The sequence below is a fragment of the Rattus norvegicus genome, chromosome 19, assembly GCF_036323735.1.
Source record: "Rattus norvegicus strain BN/NHsdMcwi chromosome 19, GRCr8, whole genome shotgun sequence".
Classification (NCBI taxonomy): Eukaryota; Metazoa; Chordata; class Mammalia; order Rodentia; family Muridae; genus Rattus; species Rattus norvegicus.
The window spans coordinates 59,312,014-59,326,580 of NC_086037.1; the positions used below are offsets into that span (position 1 = coordinate 59,312,014).

Here is a 14,567-nt window from a genome sequence, read left to right on the forward strand (position 1 = left end):
ATGTGACCTGTGACCTCTTATTCAATCCCCATACATCGTCCGACTTCCTCTGTGACTGGCTGGCAAGTACCCCACTCCTGAATCCTCCCCCCACATGCTCCCCTCCCCCGATCCTGGTTCATTTCAGAGTTTCTGTTTTTGCCCAGGTGTCCTGCCTTTCCTCTCCTGACCTGCTACAGGCCATCAGCTCTTTATTAAACCAACCAGAAGGTGATGGAGAATGCTTATAAGACACTAAGAGATGTGATACTTCATAAAAATAATACCAACGTTGAGACAGGATTCAGCTTTTTGCTGGTACAGAAATCAACTCTTTAATAATGCAGAGACAACCTTTACACAGTGCATAAGAAGATTTTCCCCACACGGTACAATTTAGAAATACAGTTATTGATGCATTGACTAAACTTTAATAGAAGGCAAATTTATATTTCACAATGAGGTATCTATGTTTATCATTACCATAAGCCTGAACTCAACTAGAGCAACGTAGATACAGGAGTGTGTAGACACATGACTGTTCACACTTGACTCATTGTACAGCAGCATTGGAAATTGTAGCAAATATCTCTAATCCAGCACTTGGAGGATCACCATAGCAAAGTCATTTTTTTTTTAATCTAGCAAGTTTGAGGCCAATCTGGCATATGTGGTGCTGCCTTAAAGTTAAACTAAAACAAAAATTTAAATATTTCAAAACAAGATTTCTCTGGGTAGCTTTGACCGTCCTAGCACTCACTCTGTATAGGCCAGTCTGGCCCCAAACTCACTGAGATTTCCCTGCCTCTTACTGGCAAGCACTGGGATAAAAGTTGTGCTACTACCCTCCTGACTTTAGTTTTAAAAATAAAACTAAATAGTCTAGGAAGATAACTCATGAGGTAAAAGTGCTTGTCAAAAGTGCCTGTGTCTGATCCCTGGGACCTACATCAAGGAAGGGGCGACTCCTGCAAGTTTCCCTTTGACCTCCATGTGTGTTTCTGACAGTCTCATACGCCCAGGCACATGCACACACATACAAGCACACACAGCACGTATGCAGAAACTACCTTGATGGGATTTAAGCTTGCTTTCTTTGACTGGGGTGTCACGGTGTCAACCTAATTTTATGGTACTGCAAGTTGAATCCAGAGTGTTACATCTGCTGAGTGAGTGTTGTGTCACTGAGCCACATCCTCAAACGATTTGGTCACATTTTCTTTTTAAAACTCTTAAAACTGAATTGACTCTATTTTCCAGATATTAGATACACCTCAGAGCTTTGAAACAAAAGCTTTTAGATTGGATCTTTCCAGAGATTTTAAGCTTTCCCCACATGTTGACATGCACTCATACACACATATATGTATGTATAATATATTATATATTTGCTAGATATTATCAAATATATTATGTATTTGATATATTAAATATATATCAATGTTCTTTTAGAGGCAAATCTTTCTTTAACTGAGATACACTGTGAGGAGGAAAATCAGTGGGAAAATGCAAACAGAATAAAAATAAATGAGTCTGGAGCCCAGCATGAGGAGTGAGAACAGGAGGCCTCCTTATGCCATGACTAGAGGAACATTCCAGCCTTTCGTCAGCAGGCTTCTAGCCAACCTCGCAGCTCCTTTATATAAAGCCAGCCCCCGGCAGCCCAGAGCAAGATGTGGCCTCACAGCCTCCCTGTTCCCTAGCTGCTCCAGCGTTGCTGAGCAAGTTGGCCAGACTGGCCTGTCCCAGAACCATGGTAAAGAACAGACTTGTCATTTGTATCCTGGTGGCCAGCTTACTCCTGGACCAGATCAGCAGCTACCCATCCCGAGCGAAAGCCAGGAAGCACAGCAAACGCCGAGTGAAAGGTAATGGGACTTCGCTGCCCCTGCCCCGCAAAACCCTAGGCTTACTCAGGGTTGGGAAGGTGTTGGACAAGGCTCACATCCAAACGGCACCAGGAGACCATCATATCATAGTGGGTGGGTGTATGGCTTTGCAAGGGATCCGGTGACCTTTGGAGTCTCTGGAGAGTTTGCTATTTAAAGAAAGACATGTACTAGGGTGTTTTTTTTTTTAATTGAAAATAATCTCTTATAATGACAAAAGTCTCTGTGTATGTCTGTTGTCCATTGAGCTTTGATACTGTGGAACATTTCTGAGCGAGAGCTTACACGGACCTGTGCACATCTGCCTTTGTGGATGATAAGAAAACAATACACTAATTAATGATGCCCTGTAATCTCCTGGGTATCAAACTTATTCAAATATATTTGTAACCTCCACCCCACTACAATCTCATTAGATGAGATGGCAGGGGGCATTTGTGGCTTCCTTCTGACCCTGCCTATCCTGTTGCTTTATTTCCCCATCTCTGTCAGTCCAGGGAAAGCTGTTGAAACCGGGTATGTGATCTTTCACATCATGAAGCACTGTCTGTCTCTTTAACTTAAGAACCCGTTAACACACAATCAGACAGAACTTAAAGATACTTTGGTGTAGAATTCACTCCTAGAGCAAAGCTGGATCTGAGGGGGCTTAAACTAGGCCAAAAGTCAAAAAAAACCTTCAAAGTTTGAAAGAGCAAAGACAATGGGACTCCACCTGCTTTAGGTTAAAAGCTAAGTGGAAGAGAAATGCATTGGAACCCAGTGATGCCTCATCTCGGCCTCTAAGGCATTTTCCTGACAGGGCGTTTGCAACACAAATCTCATAACATGGCTTCCTTACAAGGTCACTCTTTTCAAAGCAACAGCAAGCAGCAAGGGGTGGCGAGCTCACTTGGGACGTGGAGGCAGGAGGATCAGGATTTCAAAGTCATCTTTTGGCTAGGAAGGGTGAGGCCAGTCTGGACTACCGGAACCCCTATCTCAAAAGCAAACACACAAAAAGCAGTAAAGTCTGCATTCACCTGTTACCAGCAGCTGACGCATCCACTTATGTTTTTTTCTTTACTGGGTCTCAAGAGCCATTTCCCAAGGGCATTTATGAAAGTCTGGTCTCATGGAAGGTTTCTTAAACAGAGATGTTCTTCTTTAAAAGTATTGCCTCTCCCTGCAAGCCTTTTAAACAAAAGCTTCAAATATCTCTCATACAGAGGTGAAGTGTATCATAGTACATGAGGACGGGGGAAGAACAGAGAGAGAAGACAGGGAACGGTGTGGCTTGGGTTGTGTCTCTCCTTCCCTGAAATAGGTGGGCATAAGAATGTATGGGAGTTTCTCAATCTCTGTAGCTCCTTCTTGCTCTATCTCTCTCCTCCCCCAGTGCCCACCCCTAGGAGGTATGTCATTCCAATCTGTTGCAAACATATCATAACCTTCACACACTGTCCGCCCCCACCCCCACCCCCGCCCAACACACAAAGTAATAACTAGTCTTTGCTTTCAGATCTAATCCAAGTCTAGTCTACAGGGAGTGGAGCAGTCGGCTTAGGTTTGCTGGTTACTTTTTCCCTACCAAGTCACTTTAAAAAAAAAAAAAGAGTACCTTAAAATAAGACCAAAGTTTATAGAACCAAATATGAACGGCAAGGCGGGAGTGGCCATGAATACTTAGAGTCCTAGCACTTGGAGGTAGAGGCAGAGGGCCATGAACTCAAGAATAGCCTAAACAGACTTAAGGGTAGCCTGGGCTTCATTAAGACCTTGTCTCAAAAATGCAAAACAAACAACAACAATGAGAAAAAGCAAAAGCCAACCCCACCCCAATCTTTACCCAGAATTATCTACAGTAAACAAATACATCTCAGATTGACATTGCAAATATTTGAAAGGTAAATAAACTTATTTCACGCATTCAATCTTGGCTAGCTGTAAATGTAGGCTTGTTTCATTCATTTGAACAGTTGGATATGTTCCTCTATTGTTTGGGGAGTCTCTGACTTCACTGGTTCTTTCTCAGCAGCTTTTATGTAGTTTCTGCTATGTCCCTCTCTGACGCAGTGTTCCCCATGAAGTCCCTTTCTGCACATATGCCCATCTTGGCACTAAGATACTGTGTTATTCCTTCTAGAAATGGCACGCCATTAATCAGAACTAATCTTGAATTGTCTCTTCAAATGGCAGCGCCAGTCAATGCCTTTCTCACTCAATTCTGCCCCTTACCCTGGTTCCACTGGAAATGTTTGTTGCATTTTCCTCTCCTCAATCTGATACTGTGTAGCCACAATCATCCAAGAAAAGGAGAGAGACCTTTTAAGAGACTGAAAAATGGCAACAGCAGTTAAACATCAAGTACAAGTATTCCCTAAGTACTTACTTTCTGGGTCTCAACAAATTACCAGTTCCACTAATGAATAAAATACGCTGTTTAGAGTGAGCTAGCTCCTCCTGGTATTCCTTCTGTTCATCCACCTGAGCAAGGATGGTTTGGAAGAGAGTGGAAGCCACCAAGTCACCCAGAAGATGACTGCCATAATGATCTCCCCGGAGCCTAATAGGAACATGTGTATCTTTGTGCTAATGATAGCGTTTACAGCTACTTATTGAAATACAAAGGAGCTGGAAACCGACCTGGAAGGAAGGGGATTGAAATGTGTCTAGCTGGCAGCTTGGAAGTTGGAAGCAAGCCCTCAGTGGGCTCTGCAAACCTGGCCCGGAGAGCTGATGGGTTTGCTTCTTAAATGCCCTCTTTGTTTTTTCCAGTCTGAGTGGCCTCGCAGGATAAAATCTTTGGGCAATTGTATTCCTGAACTGAGCTGTTGGACACTTAACAACTGATGTACAATGTCAAGGGAAATAGAGGATGACGGGAGGGGGTACTGAGTACCCTAGAAGACAGTTTCCTAGCCCAAATGTGGAAGCATCTTGCTTGTGAAGCACAAGTTTAAGGGGACAGGGAATTAAGATAGTGGATTTTATATTGTCCTGAAAAACCACAGGGACATAAAACTGATTTTCTTTTGTGTGTGTGTGTGTGTGTGTGTGTGTGTGTGTGTGTGTGTGTGTGTGTGTTCATTATGTGTTGGTATGTGTTCACAAGTGTGCACATGCATGTGGAAGCCAGAGGACAGCCTCAAGTATCATTTCTCAAGTGTCACCCATTTTCACCTTCAAAAGAAGAAGAAGCCTCTTTTCTTGGCCAGGAGTTCTGACAAGTAGGCTATGCTGACATGCCAGGGAGCCTCAGGGATCTGCCTGTATCTGCTTCCCAAGGTGGGATTATAAGCGTGTTACCTTGCCTAGCTTTGTTTGTTAAACTTGGGTTCTCCTGTTTTGTGAGGCAAGCATTTTACCGGCTGAGCCACCTTCCTAGCCCACAAAACTGAGTGTCTATCTGCCAGGCCCACAGGGAGACAGCTGGAGATGCTTCATAACCGTTTTAACGTGTCATCCCTAAGTCCGTGTGCTGAGGAGAAAGGGGAGGGGGAAGGCAGCTGCTCTGCAGAGGCAGATCAGAGGGTTAGGGAGAACAGGCTAGAAGCCAGAGACACCCACGTTTGAGCTCTGCCTACATTTGAGTTCTGTCTTTTACCGACAGGAGACCTTCAGTGGATGGACTCAGCTTTTTCTGTTTCTCTGCATGCTCTTCTGTGAGCTTCTAGATCTGAGCGTCTACCTCAGGGGCAGCAAGAGATTTGATCTCATGGCCTATCGTGTATGGTGTCTTTTAATATATTTAGGTGTAATATTTGGTATGACTTATCACAGTTCCTAGTGGTCACTAAGACAGTCCCCACTCTTCTGGAATCTAGATTTAGCCACAGATACTCACTCAGAGCCAAAGAGTCTTGGGTCCCGTCTAAGAACATTCAATAATAAATAGCTGGAACTAGGAATCGAGAGAGTTGGCAGAGCCCTTGCCTAGCATGCAAAAGATATGAGAGCCTGGATTTAGTCTCTAATATTGCCAAAAAGGGAGAGGGGAGAAGAATGTAAAGAAGGGAAAGGAAGAAAATTAGGTGGATGGAGAACAAGGAATAAGGAGAAATAGTTGTGGCGATGCCCCCATAGGTAAGTTCTCAATGGTCCTTTATAAACTCACCTAAGCCAAGAGCCACTGCACCTCTACCAGACATCGTCAGTAATGGATGCAGAGTGAAGGGAGGTGAGGCCCAGAAAGTATGGTTCCTGGCACTAACCCACCAAAGTCCTTAGCTCACCACTCTCACCTTCATTCTCCACTAACAAATAACATTAACCTTTTTATATCCCACAAAGTATATGCCCCAAACGGAGCACATCAAGCATTGGGGAAATCGTAGATAAGTGAAAGTGAAGAAGGTTCAGGAAAGATTAACAGTGGGAATGCCGTTGTCAAGGGTGGACAAGTGTTCTCAGAACACACAGCGGAGTTTGGTAAAGAGAGTGGAGAACAGAAAGAAGCTATCCTCAAATTCCCTGGGGACCTTCTCAAGCAGGTTCGCTTCCTGAATTGTTCTCAGTGCGCATGCGCATTTGGCCCGGCTTCACCAAAGCCATTGCCTTGGATTCTGCATTACAAAGTGCCTTTTTTTTTTCTTTTTAACATTTCTAATTCGTTCTAATCATGTGTTTTCTATCCCACACCCTATCCCACCCCACCCCACCATTGTCCCCTAGAAAAGGATGGTGACCTGAAGTCTCAAGTTGAAAAGCTGTGGCGGGAAGTCAATGCCTTGAAGGAAATGCAAGCTCTGCAGACAGGTAAGAGGTCCCCTTCCCCAGCGCCTGGGCCTGAAGGGTAGTAGAAGTGAAACGGCTATTGTCCAGGATTGAACTCATCCAGACTGCTTGCTGTGTTTGTCCGCTTGTAGGGAAAAAAGAAAGAAAGAAAGAAAGAAACACACATAAACTTTGGCAGCTGCTGGGGGGCTGTTGGGGGATGGCTCACGCTTTTAATCCCAGCACTTGGAGGTAGACAAATCTCTGAGTTTGAGGCCAGCCTGGGCTATAGAGGAGTTCCAAAACAGCCAGAGGTACACAGAGAACTCCTGTCTTGGCTGAGGGGGGTTGGGAGGGGGGAGGTAGCTTAAGAGTACATGTTACTTATTTTCATTTAAATATTTTAATTATTTTTTGTGTATTGGTATTTTGCTTACATGCATATATATGTGTGTATATAGACATATTATTTTTATCTCTCTCTCTCTCTCTCTCTCTCTCTCTCTCTCTCTCTCTCTCTCTCCCATGTACATGCCAGTACCCATGGAACTCAGAGAAGGGCATTAGCAGTTGTGAGCCACCATGTGAGTCCTGAGAATCTGGAGGAGCCACAAGTGCTCTTAACCACTGAGCCATTTCTCTAGTTCCTAGTTTTAATATTTTGAGATGGGTTCTCATATTTCCAAGACTGACCCAGAGTTCACTATGTGATGGAGGATGACTTTCTTTCTTTTAAAAAAAAAAAGATTTCTTTATTTTCTAGATATAAGTACACTGTAGCTGTCTTCATACACACCAGGAAAGGGTTTCTGATCTCATAAGAGATGGTTGTGAGCCACCATGTAGTTGCTGGGATTTGAACTCAGGAAGAACAGCCATTGCTTTTAACCACTGAGCCATCTCTTCAGCCCAGGAGGATGTCTTCCAACTCCCAATCCTCCTGCTTTCAACTCCAGAGTGCTAAGGCTGCAGGCCAGTACCACAGTGCCTTGTGCTGGTGGGACAGAGGATCTAACCCAGGGCTTTGCAAATGCTAATAAGTGAAGGGTCTACCAATGGTGGGAAATCCTGAGCCCTTCAGAGGATATTTTAGGGCTTGGAGGAATAGATAGCTGAGCTAACAAATTACCTGCTGTGAAAGCATAAAGAACTGAGTTCAAATCCCAGCAGGCAAAGAACGGTGCTTGCGGCAAGCCTGACAACCTCAGTTTGGTTCCATAATGAAAGGAGAGAATAGAATCCTACCTGTTGTCCTCTGACAGCTAAATGCACCATGGCTGCTATACACGCACACATGCACACATGCACACATGCACACATGCACACATGCACACATGCACACATGCACACATGCACACATGCACACACGCACACACGCACACATGCACGCACACAGTTTGGGGGTGGACAGGGAGAGATCCTGTGTCGAAAAGAAAGCAAAGTAGGGGAAAACCCCCTATTTCCCTGAGTTTTTGTCTTTTCTTTTTCTTTTTTTCTTCCTTTCTTATTCTTCCTTCCTCCCTCCCTTCCTTTCTTATTGGTTTTGTCTGGTTGGCTTTGGTCATTGTTTTTGAGGTAAGGTCTATGTAGGGCTCACTGGCCTGGAACTGGAAGATCGGGCTTATTTCAGAGTCACATCGAGCATTCTGTCGCCATCTTTCAGGTGCTCTAATCATAGGCATGTGCCACTGCAGGTGGCTTGTGTTTGGTCTTTCATTATGAAATTTTGTTCCATTCTAAAAGTCCAAAGGGAACCCCAGGAAGTACTTTTTTTTAACATAAACTACGCTACAAATTAAATCGAAGCAGCCCAGGGTCTAAGGTTATGTTTTGAGTCCCAGGTGGCTGTGAATTCATTATATGCTCCCTAAGTTGCGAGTAACAATTTCTCTAAGCCTCAAAAACCCGATAGATGTGGATAGCACCACTGTGTCATGGGGTTGCTTGAAGATGCATGACGTGGTTATTACTGTGTGTCTGTCTGGCACCAACAAACTCATCAATGGCTAAGTCATGACTGTCAACCCATTAGTCATTACACAAACATTTACCAGTGCTTGATAGTATAAAGCATATCACACCCCAAAAGGCATCCTATGACATCACCAACCCTTCCGTCTTCACAGTCTGTCTTCGAGGCACCAAAGTTCATAAGAAATGCTACCTTGCTTCGGAAGGCCTCAAGCATTACCACGAAGCCAACGAAGACTGCATTTCCAAGGGAGGAACCCTGGTTGTCCCCAGGAATTCCGACGAAATCAATGCCCTCCGAGACTACAGTAAGAGGAGCCTGCCAGGTGTCAATGACTTTTGGCTAGGCATAAATGACATGGTCACAGAAGGCAAGTTCCTCGACGTCCACGGATTCGCCGTCTCCTTCCTCAACTGGGACCGTGCCCAGCCAAGTGGTGGCAAGCGGGAAAACTGTGTCCTGTTCTCCCAGTCAGCTCAGGGGAAGTGGAGCGATGAGGCTTGTCGCAGTAGCAAGCGGTACATATGTGAGTTTATCATCCCTTAAGAAGCCCCTCCTCAGCATCCTCCCAAGGAAGACAGGTCATGATAAATACAATGGTAGTCCCCCCTCAACAAACTCAGATTACATTTATTAATTGCAGAATCGCAATGCCAGTATTGGTACTCATAGGTACGCAGAGACAGACCATGTTTCTATCATAACTCATTGTAATATTACTCTTCATGTGACAAAGGGGAATCATACAATAATGACCCAGACATGGTAAGAAAGGGACTTCTGGTAATAGGTTGTCAAATTGTTTCCCACTCTCCTTGTGCCTCTCAGGTGAATAGACCTGACCTACTTAAAATAACAACAACAACAACAACAACAACAACAATAATAATAATAATAATAATAATAATACATGATTCTTCAAGACAGAAAAAGCAAGATTGGGCTACCTGAAAGATCTCTCTTAATTTAGTCATGGTAGGAATACATTTTGAGAAATGTGTCATTGGTTGATTTTCTGGCTATGTGAACATCGTAGTATACCCTACGTGAAAGAACCCTGAGGTTGTAGGAGCAAAACTTCAGGAGGCCTCTAAGTGCCCTCAAGACACGTAGTAGACACAAGTTGCATGAGGCTTCTGCGTGACAGGCTTTCAGAATATAGTTCTCTAAGTACATAATAAAACAACCATTGGAAACACAGCTGATTGTACTCTCTCGCCATCACTATCACAAGACAGCTGACACAGACATGTGTGAAACAAAGTGAGGTTTATTTAGCTTGTCCTTTTAATGGCTCAAGGTCAAAAGTTAAGCCACCCCAGTGAACTGGCCAACGGCGAGGGTAGCAGATCGTGGCAAGAACAAGTAGTCACACCTCAATGCAGAGCAAACATAGGATGAGCACGGTCTCCTTTCAAAGCGGTGTCTCCAAGTCACCCAAGGACATCTTGGATGGCTCCACCCGCTCCAGGCACACAGTGCTTTTCAAAATTGTCACACCAGGGTCCTTGACGGGGACCGAAAACTACCTTCAGACATAGCATATGCTAAACATATAAGCCAACACATTGTCGCTGTTGTCAAGGATTGTGAGTTGTGTGTGCTTCATTACTGTGTAAAGCTGTATTTACCACTGTCACCCAGAACACGCATAAAATTTACTACACCAGGACACCAACAACATCTCTAGGCAACAGAAGTTTGACATCTCCATCGCAGCCTCACGGGACCACCATCAAATATGCAGTTTATTGTAGTCAAAATACTGTGCCGTCTGTGACTCTATTTGGTTGATGAGAATGTCTGAAGTCAGAGATTCAGGGTGCTAAACAATCCATAGCTTTTCTAGCACGATGTTGATTTTTTTTTCCACCCTCTTAGCCTGTGGTCCTCACTTTCAGTTGCTGGCCACATCCCCTGGTGGGATGTGCCTCTTCCTTGCCACATCAGAGCAGGGATGGCTGTCAAAATTCTCATCTGACTCTTGAAATTCCTGGACTCTGGCTTTCTTAAACCCCATCCCCCACTCCTCAAGTCAGCATACCTATTTGATCAGTTTCTCCTCTTATTCTATAATAGCTTCTAGCCAATGAGCAGCATTCAGGCTGGAGAAGAGCAGGAGACGGTGAGGTCAAAGAAACTAGAGAAAGAAGGAGCAGGGCTGGGGGTGCACTTCATTTGGTAGAGAGCTTGTCAGCAGGCCGGAAGAGCTGGGTTCACAAGAATGGGACACTTAAGCCTATAATCCCAGCACTGGGGAGGTGGAGGTAAGAGGATAAGGAGTTCAAGGTCATGCCCTACCAACTGAACTGCAAGTTTAAAGTCATTCTAGGCTCTGTGAGGCTCTATCTAGACAACAAGGACAAAAGAAAAATGTCCCTTTCCTTCACGTGTGTATCCTTACGGTCTCCTTTTATATATGACAGCAATGTATTTTTACTTTCTTTACATATATATTTCTTCAACTATCATTATGCATTTCAGTCTATGAAGGGCAATTTGTCACTAGAAGCTGAAAGTTGGACTCAAATAATACTATTTCAGAGTAACGCATGTGTGCAATTTTTTATTCTAACGATGCTATTCCCATTAAATTGCTTAACTAGGTTTTATAAAAATAACTTCATTGCTTAAACACAGCAGCATAAATTTAAGGCTTGAGGAAATGGGTTTTGTAGGAATAAACAAGTCTGAATATATTCTGTTCTTCAAATAAATATCTTTTCTCTTTTGTGAATAATGCCCTGCTCCCAAGAGCTAAATTACATATGCTTGGAATCAAATTTTAGGTTTGCTTTTTTTTTTTTTTCATCGCACAATAAAGCTCCAAATCTGATCAGCGTGGATGTGTTTGGATATTGATCACATTTACCCAGATTAAGATATTTATATCAAACGGGGCAGAATTTAAAAGGGAAAAGGCCTGGAGCTGATGAGCCTGGTGACAGTGCTGTATTTGGAGAACAGTATGTGAAGAAGCGCACTTTTGAGATGGGGCGCGGGAGATGGGGGGAGCAGGGGAGATTTTAAACATCCCACACTTGCAATTATATTTGGTTGAGTCCAGCCAGCCCCGACATCACCACTGTCTTCTGAAAGGTGACAGTAACAGCTTGGCGGTAGCTAAGTCTCTAAAGCGATTGCTTTAGGACGTGAGTTCAGACCCAGGAAGACATATTAAAAGTAGAGCGTGGCAGCATACATCGGTAAGCCCAGTTCTATGCAATGGAGGATGGGGTCAGAGGGACTCCTGGAAGCCTGTGGCCTAGCTAGCCAGGTCTACATGGCCAAGTTCCAGGCCAATGAAAGATTCTGCATCATAAGAAGTGGGGAAAGGCTTCAGAGGACCAACCCTCAAGGTTGTCCTCTGACCTCCACACATGTACCATGTATACTTGCATGTACACACACACACACACACACTGGGTGGAAACATGAACTGAGCCAACAGGAGTGTACAGCCCGTATCCATTCCATCCCAGTGTCCCCACTAAGTTTAACATACTTCTCAGTTTTCTTCAGAACAACACTAGGGTGACTGTCAGCTCTAGATTTTATTATATGGGGAAAAGACTCATGACAGAAGTGACAGCTGTCCCGATTCTCATGCCTGGAAATAGTGGCCAACACTCCACACCCTTGGCAACCGTGAAGGCTGTGACTTGGTGAAATGGATCCCAACAGGTGATGGGGCAGATTCCTCATCTCGGGTCAGCACTTGGCCTTGAGAAGACATTGACTCTGAAGCTGCTGTCCTTGACTCCTTCACAAGGACCAGGTTAAGGAGCCAGTGACATGTGTAGATGGCACAGTCTGGATCCCTAAACATTGTGTGTCCGACAAGATCATCCTTTCCCAAGGAGCAAGCACTCAAAGTCTTAACAACAGCAGTTGGAACCCAACAGCCAGTGCCACCAGATGCTGGAGGGATCCCTCCCCCTCCCACACCTCACTTCCATTCACTTAAAGCGAGATCGTTGACTGCTCTGTGGAAAGACTATCATGGTGATCCAGAGTGGAGCAGTTCGTGGTTATTAACTGTTTAGACAGAGAGTCATAGAGGTATACATGCTAAGACGTGAGTGTAGACTTCTTCAGAGAAAGTCACACTTGGTGTCTTCACAGTGCCTGTGTATATGAACCTGCAACCTTCTAAGTTATGGTCTTCAAGTGATATAATTTATAGTAAGCTTGAAGATTAAGGAAAACAAAAATTTAAGTAAAGTTTGAAAGTTAAGTAAAAATATATGAGCTGGTTTACTTCTCTCCAGCTGGTTTAGCTCTTTCAGAGGTACTGAGTTCAATTCTCAGGAGCAACTACTTGGTGGCTCACAACTGTCTATACTAGGATCTGATGCCCTCTTCTGGCATGCAGGTGTATTTGCAGATGAGCACACTTGTACATTGAATGAATGAACGAACTTACGAATGAATGAATGAATGAATGAATGAATGAATATAAATAAGAAAAGATGTAAGTCTGAGGTGACCCTAGGATGGATGAGCCCTAAGTGTCACTGGGCGATGGAAACTGTGATGTTTTAGCCAACTTCTGCTGCATGGAAGCCAGGGTGTGGTGTCTGGGGAATGGCAGAGGACTCCACAGTGTCAGATTAGGGAGCTGTGTCTATATCCAGCATGATGTGTTCAGATGCGTGAGTTGCTGGGGTAAGAGGGAGTTCTTAGGGGCCCAGGTTAGAGGAGAAGTAAAGAAGGCAGGAAAGGTTGGTGCTGGAGACTCCTGGAGGGTCCTCAGCTATGGTCTTCAGTTATGTGTGTGGGAACTCCAAGAGGCCCTAAGTGGAGGAATAGAGTGAGAAAGGGGAGTCAAAAGAGCAACAGGGATTGTGGACAAACTTGCTCTCAGGGAAGACAGAGGGACAGAAAGGATCAAGGAAGCCTACTATGCTTCATCACTGGAGGCAGGAGCTGGATCAGAAATGGTGTCGGGGGTCCGGAGCAGGTGTGGAGAAGAGCCAGTGCAGAATGGTGGTAGGCTGGTAACACAATTTTACCCGTTAGGCACCCTCGTCAGCCTCCCTGATCTGGTCCCTTCCGCCCTTCATGGTGGTGGTGGAAGATAAGCTCTCAGCTTCCTGTTCCTGGCAGCATGGTTGCCGCCATAGCTCCCTGCGGTGATGGCCACTCCTCCCTATAGAAGGATGTGTTAGTTACTTGTTACTGTTCTACTGCTGTGAAAAGACATTGTGACCAAGGCAAGATATATATGTCACATACATATGCACCACATGCATATACACATACACATATATATCATATACATATACACGTACATCATACACACATATCATATACATATACATCATGTACATATACATCACATACATATACACATACATCATATACATATACACACTATATAAATACATTTATATAGTGTGTATATGTATATGATGTATGTATATGATATGTATGTGTATGTATATGACATATATACATATATATACACACACACACACACACACACACACATATATATATATCGCCAAATTGGTAGTTTGCTTGATCGTCGTGATGGGGAGCTTTGTGCCAGGCAGGAACGGTGCCGGAGCAGTAGCTGAGTTTACCCCTAATGCAAAATGGATATAGAGAGGCCATTGCATGAAGCTGAGAAGGTGAAGCCTGGATTGTGTTGGAGACGCCAAGCTAGTGAAGATGCCAGAGCTAGGGGATACCTACCAAGAAGCCAACCAGACCAAGAGCAAGAGAAGTGTGCTGCGATCAGCAAAGCTGACGGAATGAGAGATCCAAAGAGCCACCTAAGCCCCTAGACTCTGGGTACGGAGCTGCGGAATTTGGAGTTTGCCCCACTGGGTTTCAGTTTTGCTTTGGTCCAGAATTCTTTTACTATATCCACTTTCCTCCCGTTTTTTGATGGTAGTGTACATTCTGTGCCATATTGTGTTGGAAGTATGTAATTTGCTTTTTGGTTTTACAGGGGGTTACAAAGATTGCCTTAAGGCTCAGAAGAGATGGACTTTGGACTTTGTTAAACAGTATTGGGGCTGTGA

At 44.2% G+C, this 14,567-nt stretch overlaps 1 protein-coding gene across 1 annotated transcript; it reads left to right on the forward strand.

The window, feature by feature from the left end:
* The first annotated feature begins 1,732 nt into the window (after positions 1–1,732).
* Clec3a (C-type lectin domain family 3, member A) lies at positions 1,733–9,113 on the forward strand. Its single transcript, NM_001108899.1, has 3 exons — positions 1,733–1,847; positions 6,522–6,605; positions 8,690–9,113. The coding sequence occupies exons 1-3, from the start codon at positions 1,733–1,735 to the stop codon at positions 9,079–9,081; spliced, it is 591 nt and encodes a 196-aa protein (NP_001102369.1). The 3' UTR covers positions 9,082–9,113.
* Positions 9,114–14,567: the final 5,454 nt, after the last annotated feature.